Raw genomic sequence first — 15691 nt, 5'->3', positions numbered from 1 at the left:
AAAAAGTATGTTTACCAACAAATCTTTTTATTTTACTTTCTTAATTGTCATTACTTTTATATATATTTATTTAAGTGATAAAGTCCCTTTACTAGTTTGTGATTTCCCCCCCCCTGTAAAGTGGGTTGGATTATCATGAGTATAATGTGCTACACAAATAAACTTACCTTGTCATACTGAAACTTTTTTTATATTTTTTTTATTTATTGTGTCCTTTTTTGCCAATATAGGTCTGGGAATCGATGTCCCAGAACTAGATGATATCCCAACAGATTTGTTTTCACAAGTAGACCATTATGGCTGTTGCTATAAGGTTCCGCTTGTATATGAAACTTTATTGAAAATTATTTAGGCAGTAAAATCCTATACAATGGACATAGAGATGAAAAGGGATATGAGGAAGAAAGAATAGATAAAAACTAGCAGGAGAGAGAAATAGAGACTAGAAAGAATGCATAAAAAGAGTGAAAATAAAACAAAGCAGCAAAAATAGATAACACAGAAGATAATAAGTAACTCTGAAAAGTCTGCTTCCACACCTGTATGAGATGAGAGGAACAGTAAATAGAGAATATAACAACAGCAAAAAGTAGACAACAGTCAACCTAAATGAACATCCAAAAAGCTTCAAGAATAGCAGGTAGCCCTTAGAAATTCATGTGGTGGAAAGCAAAACCTGTGGTGATTACACAATATTATTCTGACTGGTACATATCTCTATCTCTATCTTTAGTATTAGCGTGTATCTGTGAACTCCTAGAACCAAACTCCTGTGGAAATCACTGCAAAAAAATTAAATCTAAGCCTTTTGTTTTAATATAAGTACATTTTTCTTGAATTGAGCAGGTAGGTGGCACACTTTGCCAATGGAATAAGAATATGAAACAAACAACTGCAGTCTCTTATTCCGGTGCATAATATCTAATTATCTTATTTTAAGGGTAAACATGTTAATATCACTGGCATGTTTTCCTACTCAAATTGAGGGTAAATACGTTTTTAATTAAAAAAAAATAATGCAGTATGTATACATGGGCCTGCTCTTGTGTAAAGGATTTAAAAAAATCTTCTTCTGAAGAAAAAATTAAGCAGGTGTGGGTGACCCCAGACTCGCCCTACAGAGCCCAGGATTGATGAAGAGGCGATTCTGGTCACAGATATCTAAAGGCACCCCATATCACATCCATACATAGGTATGGCCACACCCACCAGAGGAGGGCAGATGAGAGCACCCAGAGCCCAGTCACCGAGGGGCCAAACCCAAAAGGGGCCCAGTCCCTGCAGGGCATGACCCCATAGCCCACAGTGCCGAGGTCCCACTGGGCTGCAGCGAGCCAATGGGTTCGGGGCTCGCCGGGGTGTAACGTGAAATATTTTAAAAAGCCCTCCCTGTTTTCCTTAACCTTGTAAAACACTGTCAAAAGGGGTTTCTATGTAGTTTCAGTATTAAGGTTGCGAACAATTGTGCCACCTGAGATTTTATTAAAAACATATGTTACATTTACATTAGATTTTGTATCTGTTAATACATGTATTAAGGTTTTTGTACTTTGATGTGTTATTGTTCCTGTGTAAAAAATGTAACTTTATTTCAAACCTATATATTTTTCTGCATCTATATTTTAACCTATATGTATAATTTTCCCTTTTTTGTAATGTTCCTAAATATATTTATATATGACAGCAGCGTCTACATTAAAAGTAAATGAACACTTCACATGGTGACCAGTTTGAGGGGGATTTAACCATGAGCAGACTTCATTAGCTGAAGGAAATGGACAATCCTTCTCTCTGTTAATGATTTATCCAACAGAAGGAGGTTTGGACGGCAGCAGCATCGCCTTTTGAATTCACTCAGCATCCTGGATATTTCAGATAAAGTGGTTGAGGTCTGGGAAAAGCTGAAGACGGACTGACTGACTCAAGGTTTATCAATGGTAAAGGAGTTCAGATGGTAAGTTTTCTCCTTAAAATTGATGCTTATGTTTTTGTGTCTAGGGATTATTTAAAAAGTAGGCAAAGAAAATGTTTGCTCTTCATATTTTCTCAGTTTTATATATATTCAGTGATTGATAGTAAGGATTATAACACAGATAGATCCAGAGTATATGGTGAATTAGTTATTTTTGCTCATTGAGAAAGAATAAACATGTTTTGTGTTTTATCTATAGCTTAACATTAAAAATAGGATATTATTAAAAATACAAACAACTAACTTCGAATCAACATTTGTTTACACAGCTCATAAAAAGCACATCTACCTTTCTATACTTAAAAAAAAAAGAAAGAAAAGAAAGTGGGAGTGACTTCATTATCAGAGCTCTGCTCCAGCATTTTTCCAGCAGTATTAACTTCTTTTGGAGGAGCGGCCATGAATTTTCTCCATGATGACTGCAGTCCACTGGCCACAGCTTTTAGATCAGAGGTTTTTGCAGGAAGGAGGTTGTTATGGTGTGACTCAGTCCTTAGATGATGGCTGAAAACGGAAACGTTTAGTTTTAAAACATTTTAGTTAAGGACAAACAGAAACTTGTGTCATTGTTGAGGGAATGCCTAATCAACTCATGAGATACAATTGTTGGCCATGTTATGCGGCAGAGAGTCAAAATGGCTTCTGGTAGTGTTCTCTGTTGTATAAAGAGAACTGATCCAAGCATCTTGGAAATATTATGGAGTAAAAATATATGTCAATTCAAAATGAATTCTATAAATTATCAAGTATTTACTTGTAACATAATTACATACCATTTAACTGTAAAGGAAAAGTCAATTTTCACTTTTTTCTTGCCTCTCTTGCAGGTAAAGTTTTTCAAAGTTGCAAACATGAAAAACCTAAATCAGTGCGCTGAGGGGACTGAAGAAAGAAGAGCAAAATAATAGCTTGATCCTGGCAAGTCAATGAGAACAACCCTACCCCACTGAAGATGAGGCTTTTTCTTTATTACCTGATAGTGATGGGGTCCAGTTATGTGATTTCAACATATGGACCCCACCAGAGAGCGCAAATGACTGGAGACATTTTACTTGGAGGACTTTTCCCCATACACTTTGGTGTCGCATCCAAAGACCAAGACCTGGCAGCTCGACCACAATCTACACAATGTGTTAGGTAAGATTTCAGCCGTTTATAACTAAAACACAGACCGAGTAATAAAATATAAGACTCAAAAAACTTAGTCTTAAAAAACTGTGCTTTATACATAAGCATATATCTTACATATAAATCTAAAAAAGTTAACAAATACAAAAATTAACCTTTGCATTACGTTAACATTATTATTACATTAACATTACATTACATAAATATTACTATTACATTAATTAATGTATTGTAAATGCATGAATTACAACTTCACAGAGAACAGCATTTTAAAGAATAGTCTTAATGGTGTTCAATAGTATTCAAACCTCTGTCTGTTTTTACAAAATAATCCATGGTCTGTCATCTCCTCCACTTAGTTAGTTTGTAAAGATCAGGAACACACTGACCGTAACACAAGGGTCAGCCAGAGAAGAATGTGTTGTTCCTCTGCGCAATAGTGCTTTCAGTCAAAGAGCCTTTGCAGTCACAGCAGTGATACTCTGTCCCTCAGAACATCAGAGAACTTACAAAATACAATCTTTTCAAAAACCATCTAAAAAAACTGACTCATAACACATCAGTCATGTCAGCATTAGTTGAAAGTCTTCCATTAAGAAACCATACTGCCATTTGTGTCTGTGCTGTGTGTGTGTGTGTGTGTATACATGGCAATATATATATATATATATATTTAGTGTAATTGTTTAGGTAGAACATTTTCAGATCCGACCAGGGACAACAGATGAAAAATTGCCTGCTTTTTAATGTACACTATCCCTGTCAAATAAATAAATAAATATAGTAAAATAAATAAAAACATGTGTTATACACTCCCTGTATTTTTTATTTCATGCAATTTAATGATATTCTAACTTGTTTTACACGCAGAGAATTATTTGAAAAGGTTGCATGCCAGATCTCATCTTCAAAAAAAGACCAACTTCTCTGTCCTCCTGCACCCCCGTTGCCATTGTTTGACAACTGATTTATTGAGTGGTTAAAATAATGCAGTGGAAAACGGACACGCCTGCAAAGCCAATAAGTCAGAACATAGTGAGCAGCAAAGTGCAGGTGTTCTACAAATACAAAGACACACAGCAAAAGACAAAGCCTGCTTTATAAACATGTAAATTATGCTAACAGCCAAAAGCACATGCAAAGGGCAAATGCTGCAAGTATAATAAAAGGTGCAAACTAATTCAATGTGTTTGTGTCTTTTTCTTTTAGCATTATTTATGTGTACACAGCAGTTTTTGTATTTACAGTGTGTTAGTAATTTGCTAATCTCTATTTTTATAGGACTGCAGCCTTTTTTATTCTAGCATTTTTTTCCTTTGCATGTGCTCTGTCTTTCTGTGTTGCTATTTTTTATTTGTTAGTCTAAATTTTGTTAGCTAAACTCACGTTTGTCTTTGCAGTACTTTTTAATTTTTCTTGATGTCTAGATGTTGCTCTTACATATTTAATAAACCCAATTTATTCAAATATACAGCACATCATGGTTTGATGTCAGTTTTATAATTAAGCCTAAAACTATTCAAATCCCTGGTAGGTTTAGATTTGTTCTTTTTTTTTACATTCACTGATAATGTTTTTGTTTTGTTTTGATAGAAATGTATAGGGCTGGGTATCAATAAAAATTTTCGATAAAAGTACCAATAACGATACCTTCACTTTAATAACATAAATGTTTAGTTCGATATTGGTTTCTGAACGATACTTTTTTTTGATAACGGCTTCATAATGTAAATTCTAACAAAAAGAAAATTACATTACATAATAAAGTAAAAATCTTGACTTTTATTTTTAATTCAGATTTTACAATTCTAAGCACTTTTCTTACATAAAAATTATTTTCAGTCCAAAAAAAAAAATGTGCGAAGCATTTCGGCTTGTACCATAAAAGAGCTGAAGTTCAGTACCCTACCCTTGAAATGTATACTGTAAGATTAAAATCATAAAATATGTTAAAACACTGTAGAAATACTTTAGTTTTCACTTTAAGATGGTGGTGCTGGTGCCAGCAGTAACTCTAGCCTCTTTATGATTGTGTTTTTTTCGTGTTTTGATCTAAAATTTAGAGACTTGAAGCCTAATTAGTAGAGAAGGGCCAAATTTCTGGAACTGTGACAAAACCCTAGATTTTTCAACTCCCAATGAATCAGAGAGGCTCCAAAATCGACCCTCTGCTCATATTGCAGACCACTGACTTCCTCATGACAGGCCCCAGGTGGTGAGAACTGGAACATTTACATCTGCTCTGCTGATCCAAAACTATGGCAACCAACAGGGTTGCGTCCTTAACCCTGCACTCTCTGTACAATTAACTGCTCTAAGATACACATTGTTAACATGCCTGTGAAGTTTCCAAACAACACCACTGATGAGATCCGCTTCACAGAAGAGGTCTGCAATCTGAACTAAGGATGTTCTGGGAAAAACCTTACATTATCTTGTAAGGAGGAGTTCTTAGTGGATTATAGACATCTAGGAAGAGAGAGGATAGTGTGATATGTGTGCTCCACAGCAGGGGGAAAAAAAGGACTTAGTCCAAGTGGGCCTCACAGTACAGGGAATTGTGGGATTCCATCCAGATCTGGACTTCATTTCTGCTGCACAAATTAAGGAAAGACAAGCAACCAAGGGAACATTCTTGCATTTTGTTACACTTCAACCAGTAAGATTGTTCAGCTGCATACAAAAATAGCTTAGTTCTCACACACACACAAAGATAATCACACATTGGCACATCCCAGTTCAGACTGGACTGGCACTACCTGTACTCTATGAGCCTTTTATATCTTCTAAAACTCTTTCTAGTTTTCTTCTAAGAGTTTCTCATTTATTTTTTTCTTCTAGCATTTAATAGTTTTTATTCAAGATTGTAAATCTTTCTTAATAATCAGGGAAAATTCTTGATTGGCTTTATAGAAATACTTTTAAATGCTGAGCAGCTTTTTCGACTGGTATCTTTCCACCTTTATTTTGACCATATCTTCAATTGATGAGAAAGTCTTTGAGGTTGAAAGGAATCCTGGCCATCACCTTAATCAAATTTTTAGTTTCTTACATAAAATCTCTTACACAAATTCTCTGACAAGAATTACTTCCAGTCAGAAGCATAGCAGAAATATGTAGTGAAATGTAAAGTATTGCTTAATAACTGAAACCCCCAGGGTTATGGAATTTTTTTACACCCTGCAGCTGGTTACAAACTGAAACCTGGTAAAAATTGAATGTTTTGCCTTTAATTTAAATAATTTTTCACTGACAAATAGTCAGGCACAATATGATTAAAACTGCAAAACTGTGACTGAAAACAAAACAAAAAAAAAATGGCAAAGGGTCATGTGAATGTGCTGCATATAAGTTTACTCAAACTATTCTGAACACTGAACTTTTTTGTACTCATCTTGTTTAATTTTACAGGTTCAATTTCAGAGGTTTCCGTTGGATGCAGGCAATGATATTTGCCATTGAAGAGATTAACAACAGCAGTGATTTATTGCCAAACATCACCCTGGGCTACAGGATCTTTGATACATGCAACACTGTGTCCAAAGCCTTGGAGGCAACCCTCAGTTTTGTGGCTCAAAACAAGATTGATTCCCTAAATTTAGATGAGTTTTGCAACTGCACTGATCATATCCCATCAACCATTGCAGTTGTTGGGGCTGCTGGATCTGCGGTCTCCACAGCAGTTGCAAACCTCCTAGGACTCTTTTATATCCCACAGGTCAGTATCTGATTGGTAGATTTTTATCTGTATTTATTGGACAAAAATATCCTTGAGGTTAAATGAAAGAAAATCAAAGCAGAATTAATGAATCAGACATGGCCTAGAAAATATAAACCTAACTAACAGTTAAAATCCTTCTGGTTTCAGATCAGCTATGCCTCTTCCAGTCGACTCCTGAGCAACAAGAACCAGTATAAATCTTTCATGAGAACCATTCCAACAGATGAATACCAGGCCACAGCCATGGCAGACATCATAGAGCACTTCCAGTGGAACTGGGTGATTGCTGTTGCTTCGGATGATGACTACGGGCGGCCAGGAATTGAAAAGTTTGAAAAGGAAATAGAAGAGAGGGACATTTGCATTCACCTGAATGAACTTATTTCACAGTACTTTGAATATCACGAGATCCGAGCTCTGGCGGACAGGATTGAAAACTCCACAGCTAAAGTAATTGTTGTTTTTGCTGGCGGCCCAGACATTGAGCCTTTAATCAAAGAGATGGTCAGGAGAAACATCACAGATCGCACCTGGCTAGCCAGTGAAGCATGGGCAAGCTCCTCTCTTATTGCTAAACCCGAATATCTAGATGTTGTAGGAGGAACAATTGGTTTTGCTTTAAGAGCTGGACATATACCTGGCTTTAGAGAGTTCTTACAGCGGGTCCAGCCTAAGAAAGACAGTCATAATGAATTTGTCCGAGAATTTTGGGAGGAAACCTTTAACTGTTACCTGGAAGACAGTCCAAGAGTTCAGGAAAGTGAGAATGGCAGCACTAGTTTCAGGCCTTTGTGCACTGGTGAGGAAGATATCACAAGTGTTGAGACCCCATATTTGGACTACACACACCTTCGCATTTCCTATAATGCATATGTAGCAGTTTATTCCATTGCGCATGCCTTACAGGACATATTTACTTGCACACCTGGACATGGACTTTTTGCCAACAATTCATGTGCAGACATAAAGAAAATTGAAGCATGGCAGGTAAAATTTCTTTCTGAATGAAAACAGTTTAACAAAAACTCTCTGGAGAAGCTTGAGTGATTCATCCCTGTCGGTCTTTGTTATAGGTATTGAAGCAGCTCAGACATCTGAACTACACAAACAGCATGGGTGAAAAAATCCACTTTGATGAAAATGCAGACCTGGTAGCAAACTATACCATTATAAACTGGCAGAGATCTGCTGAAGATGGCTCAGTAATGTTCGAGGAAGTTGGATACTACAATATCCATGCGAAGAAAGGAGCCAAACTGTCAATTGACAAAACAAGGATTCTTTGGAATGGATACAGCTTAGAGGTGAGTCCATTTCAGATTCAGATACTGTACTGTACTCTAACATCTTACTGTGGACTTTGCCAGGGTTGGTTCTTGTTTCCAAGCCTTTTTGTGGTATTCATTTTTTCCCCAGCTTTTTATTGTCATTACACTGTTATAAGTACAGAGCAATGAAACAAACTCTGCATTTCGCCCATCCCCTTGGGGAGCAGTGGGATGCCATTGTGCAGCACCCGGAAGGCAGTCTAGGGTTAAGGGTCTTGCTCAGGGACCCAGAGTTGCAGTCTGTGGGAGTGGGGCTTGAACTCGGAGCCTCAGGATTCCAAGCTCTATGCCCTAACCACTAGGCCCCCACTCCCGCACGGACATGAACATTCATGGACAGGATTTCAAGGTGTTGCCATTTTGCAGCTTTGCTTTGTACAAATGATGTGGTTCTGTCGACTTCTTTAAGTTATGAGCTAAATGTGGATGCTGTTCTGATCTGCTGTGGTGAAGAAAGACCTTAATCAAAGAACAAATACTTTGATTTATTGAGATGTCTATTCTGACCCTTGGTTATAAGATATAGATCATGATCAGTGAGATTCATTATACATGTAACTGAACTAAGCTTTACTACATGGTTTCCTTTTTTCACGAATAGATAAACACTTTATTTGTGCATTTTTTCAAGGCGTGATGGTTTTATATGCCAGATGACTATTAGAATTGTCAGAAATTAGATCAAAGTTATCTAAATCTGTTTTGTTTAAAATAAATAATCAGTTTAGGAGAAAATATATTCTTCAGAATACAGAGAAGAACATTTGAAAAGGTACATGAGAATAGACAATCTGCACCAAATTTGTCTGACCTTGAGAGAATAGAGTTCTTGGAGTTAACAAATTAAGCTGCTTAAAATTTAGGGAGCAGTGGTTTTACTTAGCCAGAAGATCAGCCACAAAAACTGCTTCAACCAAAAACAAGGATCACTTCTATTCTACTACAACATAACTGAAATAAACATATTTGATTCAAATGTATTGAATGCACCTCTGTCAACCTGAGTTTATTTTGACAGTAAACAGTGTGAGCTCTCTATTCTATGCAGTAAACATGAATGCGTCCACTCAGCAAATGTGGGGGGCAACATACAAAAACAAACAATATCAAATGTGTTGAGGGTGATTCGGCAGATTTGTTTTTTATTGATTTATCATGCATTCTCTTTTATCCTCACATTTGGCAGCTGTCAATTTGACTCACACATCATAAAACACCATGGCTCTGGATATTTTCCAAAATCTGTATAGTTTCTGGAAAAAAATGGTATCTAATGAAAATATGCTGGTGAAGATTCTCAGTCATCCAGGTCATAGTCATTCCATAGTCATTCCAAAGACTTTGTTTTGAAGTTTGAAGACGTTTCGCTTCCCATCCAGGAATCTTTTTCTATTAAAAATTCCAGAAATAGCTTTGAGTTTGAGGCTTATAGAGTGGACAAAAGAGACATCCTTCTTTTGGCTTAGAAAACCTGCAAATTGAAAAGGACAAATAGGTCCGCCCCTGAGGGATGGGCAGTTGCTTGTGTTCTTTGTTAGTCTGCAAAACCCGATGCTGGTCTATGACTCTGAAAGGAGTCATAGACTTCTATAAAGCCTTGAACTCTGTGCTATTTCTGACATTTTGAATTAAAAAGGTTTCCAGGATGAGAAGCGAAACGTCCTCAAACTTGGAAACGAAGTCCAGTGGATTGTTTTTTTTAAAGTTTTTTGGAATATCTAATGAAAAAACTGTAACACTAAAGCTTGCTGCATTGGTGGGGCTAGTTTTAGGAGATCCTGACCTTTACTAATTGTGCGCGGTTTTCCTGAGATTTTCAGCATTCATTTCCCTTTGCTCTCCGTCTTTAACTAAAAATTCTAGATTTAAAAAACAGGCACCAAACAAAGTCAGACAGATATGGAATAAGCAACGTAAGCATTTCTGTTTTATAAAGTATTTTTCATAATTTCAGTTTGGTTCTCCAAAAGGATATGAAGAAGGAGATCCCTGTTTATTTATTTCACTCTTTGATAACATCACTTTCAAACTGAGTAGATTGTGTACAATGAGATTAGGAGAGCAAAATAAACATTATCAGAAAAACTTTAGGAAGAAAGAAAGAAATCTATTTTAAAATATTTCATACTGTTCATATTAAACTGTTATTGGATATAAGAACCAACAGGTTTATTTAATAACATTTGAGATCATTTGCTTTTATTACTTCCTCGCTCACAAATATTAACAAAGGCCTAGTCATTGTGGATGAGGAAGTGTGTCCAAAGATTTGACTTCAGCCACACTGCTGCTATTAATTATCTTTCCTTTTCATACTTGTTGATTTTTTACAGGTGCCATTCTCAAACTGCAGTGAGGACTGTGAGCCTGGCACAAGAAAGGGAATCATTGACAGCATGCCTACATGCTGCTTTGAATGCACTGAGTGTTCAGACGGAGAGTTCAGTAATCACAGAGGTAGGCCTACATTAAAACAACGCCCATGATAGTAATCTTTTTAACTATTATAGGTTTTAACTAAGTTTGTGTTATTTTGTTTACACAGATGCCAGTGTCTGCACCAAATGCCCAAACAATTCCTGGTCCAATGGGAACCATACTTTCTGTTTCCTGAAAGAAATAGAGTATCTCTCTTGGACAGAACCTTTTGGGATAGCTTTAGCTATATGTGCTGTGGTTGGCATCATCCTGACAGCCTTTGTGATGGGAGTCTTTATCAGATTTCGCAATACCCCAATAGTAAAGGCCACCAACCGTGAACTATCCTACGTTCTCCTGTTTTCACTTATCTGCTGCTTCTCCAGCTCTTTAGTTTTCATCGGTGAACCACAGGATTGGACATGTCGCTTACGGCAACCAGCCTTCGGGATTAGCTTTGTTCTCTGCATCTCCTGCATTCTTGTGAAAACTAACCGAGTGCTTTTGGTATTTGAGGCAAAAATCCCCACAAGTCTCCATCGTAAATGGTGGGGACTGAATCTACAGTTTCTTTTGGTGTTTTTGTGCACATTTGTCCAAGTGATGATTTGCGTTGTCTGGCTTTACAATGCCCCCCCTTCGAGCTACAGGAACCATGACATTGATGAAATTATTTTCATCACATGCAATGAAGGTTCAGTGATGGCTCTAGGGTTTCTCATTGGCTACACATGTCTCTTGGCAGCCATTTGTTTCTTTTTTGCATTTAAATCCAGGAAACTTCCAGAAAACTTTACAGAAGCCAAGTTCATTACCTTTAGCATGCTCATATTCTTCATCGTTTGGATCTCTTTTATCCCTGCCTACTTTAGTACCTACGGCAAATTTGTGTCTGCCGTGGAGGTTATTGCTATTCTAGCATCCAGCTTTGGGCTGCTGGCTTGCATTTTCTTTAACAAGGTGTACATCATTCTCTTCAAACCATCCAGGAACACTATAGAGGAGGTACGATGCAGCACTGCGGCACATGCCTTTAAGGTGGCTGCCAAAGCCACGCTAAAACAAAGCACGGCTTCAAGGAAGAAGTCGGGCAGCATTGGTGGATCATCTGCCTCAACTCCATCCTCATCCATCAGTCTGAAGACCAACGGAAATGACTGTGACACAACTTCAGGGAAACATAGACCGAGGGTGAGCTTTGGCAGTGGAACAGTTACTCTGTCCTTGAGTTTTGAAGAGTCAAGAAGGAGTTCTCTTATGTAAAGGAGATGGGCATGCATTACCTGACCCCATGACAATTTCCACAATCAGACAATCAGTTATCAACACAAATGCTAACACTGATTCTTTCTGTAAGTTATAGGTTCCAAGATGACTGTTTGTTTCTTAAGTGTACACTACAGTAGGCCCAAGAGTCAGTCCCTACGTCTGCTGATATGATCAGAATAATGCATAAATATGGCAGAAGTCAGTTCTTAACTAATCCATAAAGTCTAAATATTGACTGGTGTAAAACCCGGAGCTGTAAAAGTGAGTTAGACACTGAACAAAAAGATCTCAGTGATGACTGATTAAAGATACCACCTCTAAGATTCTTGTAGAACCACTTACAAATCATTATCAGGGTAATGCACAATTTACAGATCGTCAAACAAAAAAATTAGCTTTGGGATTTTATAAAAATACAAAAAAACTTTTATCTAAATTTCTTTACTTTTTGACAAATAAAATAAAATGTACTTAATGCAGATAAACCTAAAGTTTCCGTTAAATTCAACCTTTATGACTGTTAGTCTCCAGCTTAAGTCTGCTATACTATGTCTTTTAAGAAATTGTTGAATATTTTGTATAAATAAATCCATTAAATCCCATCTTTAAGCTTCCTGTTTATTTAACTTGTTGTGTTGAGATATCTGTAAGAAGACTCCAAGACTTGAAGGGAAAACTTCTTTGTGTCAGGGTTCTGCCTCTGTTTGGGGAAAATAAAATTCTGGTTTGGAATTTCTATTACCGTATTTTCACGACTATAAGGCGCACTTAAACGTCTTTTTTTTCCCTCAAAATGTGCGGTGCGCCCTATGGTGCGGTGCGCCCTATGTGTGTTGTAACTGCGACTTTTGAGACCACCTCATTGAGGAGATGATGAAAGAGTGGCTGAATGTAAGGAGACCAGGTGTTTTTTTTCCACCCCTCACCATCGCTGTTAATATGTAACTCCATGCGTGCCCATCTCACAGCTGATGTGAAAAACATGGGGAAACAAATTAACGCTGTGCTCGCTGTTCAACTGCTCGACATCGGTGTGAACCGGACCCAGCAGGTGCAGCAGAAGCAGCGAGTTTACATGCAAAGTCAATTGTTGACGCGCATATAGGTGCAGCAAAAGGTCCTGCAGCGCATTTTGGTGCAGCACGTCGGGAGCGTTTAAGCATCTGACGCACCGCCAACGTGCTGCTGCTGCTCAGATGGAAAAATTGAAGTTTTGCTGCTGGACGCGCCGCATCAACCAATCAGAGAAGCTGATCTGGGAGCTGACAGCGAGACACAGCGCTCTGATGATATTAACGCAAATGAAAAGGCTGGATGAATGAGGAGATGATGAAAGGCAGGTGTATGTGAGGAGACCAGGTGCTTTTTTCCACGCATCACCATCGCTGCGTGCCCATTTCACAGCCGATGTGAAAAAAAGATGAATCAAATGAACGCTGTGCTCACCGTTATCCCAGGGGGTCTGACAAAGGAGCTTCCCCCGCTCGACATCGGTGTGACGCGCCCGTTCAAAGTAAGGCTGCGAGCGACGTGGGAGCGATGGATGACAGACTGAGACCACAGTTTCATGATAAATGGAAGGCAGCGCCGTGCAAGTTACGCCACCGTTTGCGGATGGATTGTAGATGGACTAACGTGTCTGCTGGCTCTGTTGTTCAAGCTTTCGCAAAAGCCGGCATTATTTCTGAGGAGCTGCGCTGCACGGAAAGTGACTCTGACAGCGAAGAAGGGGAAACTGGCATGTCTGATTTAGCGCAGCTGTTTTATTCAGAGGAATGCTGAGGATAACAGAGGATGATGACTTTGATGGGTTTGATTAATACTTTGTAATAAATACATGAATAAAGCACAATCATACTCAGGTTTGCTTCCGCTCTATTTTTCTACCTGAAAACTTAATTCAACAGCAGCCTGTGGGCGCGTCTCCTCCTCTTCAGCGCGGCGGCTGGCAGGTGTTTTTTCATCTAAATAATCTAAATCTTGCAGCTATATTTGCTGTGATCAGTGGGAATAAAGTAGTTTTAATATGTTTTTAAGTGAGAAAGGCCACCTGAAAACTTAATAATTGCAGTCAGTTCATCCAGATTATCTATTTCTGTCGGAGGCGCTCAGACCCCCACATACCAGCGGTGCGCCGACAGGAGAAATCCTTTCGTTCACCGCGGCTGCTGGCAGGTGTTTTTCATCTAAATAATTTTAGCTGCAGGCACCAGGATACCGGTAATAAAAGCGAACATATTCCGTCGGCAGGTTTCAGGATTTTAAGTTAATTTAGGAGTGATCACAGCGCTGTGTCATCTGCGATGTGTCTGTCTCACGGCCAGCTGCCAGGTTTGATTAATACTTTGTAATAAATACATGAATAAAGCACAGTCATACTCAGTTTTGCCCCCGCTGTATTTTTAAATACGCAGTAGAGGTATTTAAAGGTAGTAGAGGACATGTACCTGTATATAAAAAACGCGCCCTATAGTCCGGTGCGCCTTATGTGTGTGTTAAATACAGAAATGGGACACATAACTGAGACTGCGCCTTTTAGTCCGGTGCGCCTTATGGTCGTGAAAATACGGTATTTTAAATTACTCTGATGAAGTCATATAGTAATAAGTAAATAGAGTACACCCTGTGTATAACTTAATCTCTGTATAAAAACATTTGATATGTGAACTACTCAGCGGTTTATAAGAGAACACTAATAAACAAATCAAGGAACAAAAAATGCAGATCAGGAACAAGGTAGTGAAAAAAGCTTAGGCAGGTTTAGTTTATAAAAGAATATTCCATGCTCTGAATGTCCTACATTAGTCTTTTAGATGGACAGAGTTTGGCCTACAGGAGAGTAAGGTAGCCAAAAATTGTACCCAGGAGTAATATTTCACTGAAATAGAATTAAAAATTTAAAATCTATAAATGTTGGATGTGTGTGTGTGTGCATGGATGTATTTCTCTGTGCGTCTCTGTGTTGCCCTGCAACAGACTGTAACCTGTTCAGGATGTACTGTCTCCAGCGCCAGGATAGGCACAGGCTCGACCGTGAACCTGATGGAACAAGCAGGAGAAGATGGAGGGATGGATGGGTGAAGCCACATCCATATCAAAATCGAATGGAAGAGACACACATTTCCAAATCTTAATTTTCAACGACATATAACTGTTGTCAATACTTACAGTTGGCAATTTTTACATGTCAGAACAATGGAAAACTATACTTCCATTGAAATATCTACTGTTTATATTCACCTTGTCTAATATGGCACAACATTTTCAGCTGAAATACATTAATAAAATACAAGATCTGAGGGTTATGGAAGAGAGGCAGATAGAGAAAGATTAAGAAAAAAATACTATTAAGAAAGCTTAGTTTTGCACAACCCAGAGGAAACACTTGGGGGGAAGACGACAATTCAATTATATGAGGCCAAAATGCAAACTTTATGGCATACAATAAATTGCATTGTGAGGAGGTAAACTAACAGTACTCTGGGAATACCATTCAAACAGCATCACTGCCTATGGTGACCTTTCTTTAACACAGACAGGAGAACTAACCATTCTTGATAGTAAAATTAGTGAATTGTTCAAAGTTTCTTTGGAAGCTTCTCACCTTTCAACCCAACAATGAACTGAAACACACAAGGACAAATGTTCCATTGTTCTTCCACTCTACAGTTTTGCTCTTCTTCATGTTGGTCTACAATAAAAACCTCCAATAAAGTACAATAAAGTTTGTGGTAGTAGGGTGACAAAATGTGGAAAAATGTAGGAGGCATGAATACAGCGTGCCTTGTTTTGGTGTGGATCTTTCGAGGAGTGTTCTCGGTCTTCTTCTTGGTAATCACAAGTTGCTGTTAAGAG

The 15691-nt window shown here is 38.1% G+C and overlaps 1 protein-coding gene across 1 annotated transcript; it reads left to right on the top strand.

Moving 5' to 3' along the window:
• The first annotated feature begins 1862 nt into the window (after positions 1-1862).
• Positions 1863-12417, top strand: casr (calcium-sensing receptor). Its single transcript, XM_038276958.1, has 7 exons — positions 1863-1954; positions 2800-3109; positions 6512-6818; positions 6969-7808; positions 7895-8125; positions 10483-10606; positions 10695-12417. The coding sequence occupies exons 2-7, from the start codon at positions 2925-2927 to the stop codon at positions 11828-11830; spliced, it is 2823 nt and encodes a 940-aa protein (XP_038132886.1). The 5' UTR covers positions 1863-1954; positions 2800-2924; the 3' UTR covers positions 11831-12417.
• Positions 12418-15691: the final 3274 nt, after the last annotated feature.

Source organism: Cyprinodon tularosa, unplaced genomic scaffold (genome assembly GCF_016077235.1).
Source record: "Cyprinodon tularosa strain WSP-4 unplaced genomic scaffold, ASM1607723v1 ctg101, whole genome shotgun sequence".
In the NCBI taxonomy this organism is placed as follows: Eukaryota; Metazoa; Chordata; class Actinopteri; order Cyprinodontiformes; family Cyprinodontidae; genus Cyprinodon; species Cyprinodon tularosa.
This window is presented reverse-complemented; position numbering and strand designations above follow the sequence as displayed.

Bases quoted from the DNA above. Each gene is read 5' to 3' on its own strand.
- casr (XM_038276958.1), top strand. From the start codon at position 2,925: ATGAGGCTTTTTCTTTATTACCTGATAGTGATGGGGTCCAGTTATGTG. The intron at 3,110-6,511 runs GTAAGATTTCAG...TTAATTTTACAG, and splicing joins CAATCTACACAATGTGTTAG to GTTCAATTTCAGAGGTTTCC. The intron at 8,126-10,482 runs GTGAGTCCATTT...GATTTTTTACAG, and splicing joins GGAATGGATACAGCTTAGAG to GTGCCATTCTCAAACTGCAG.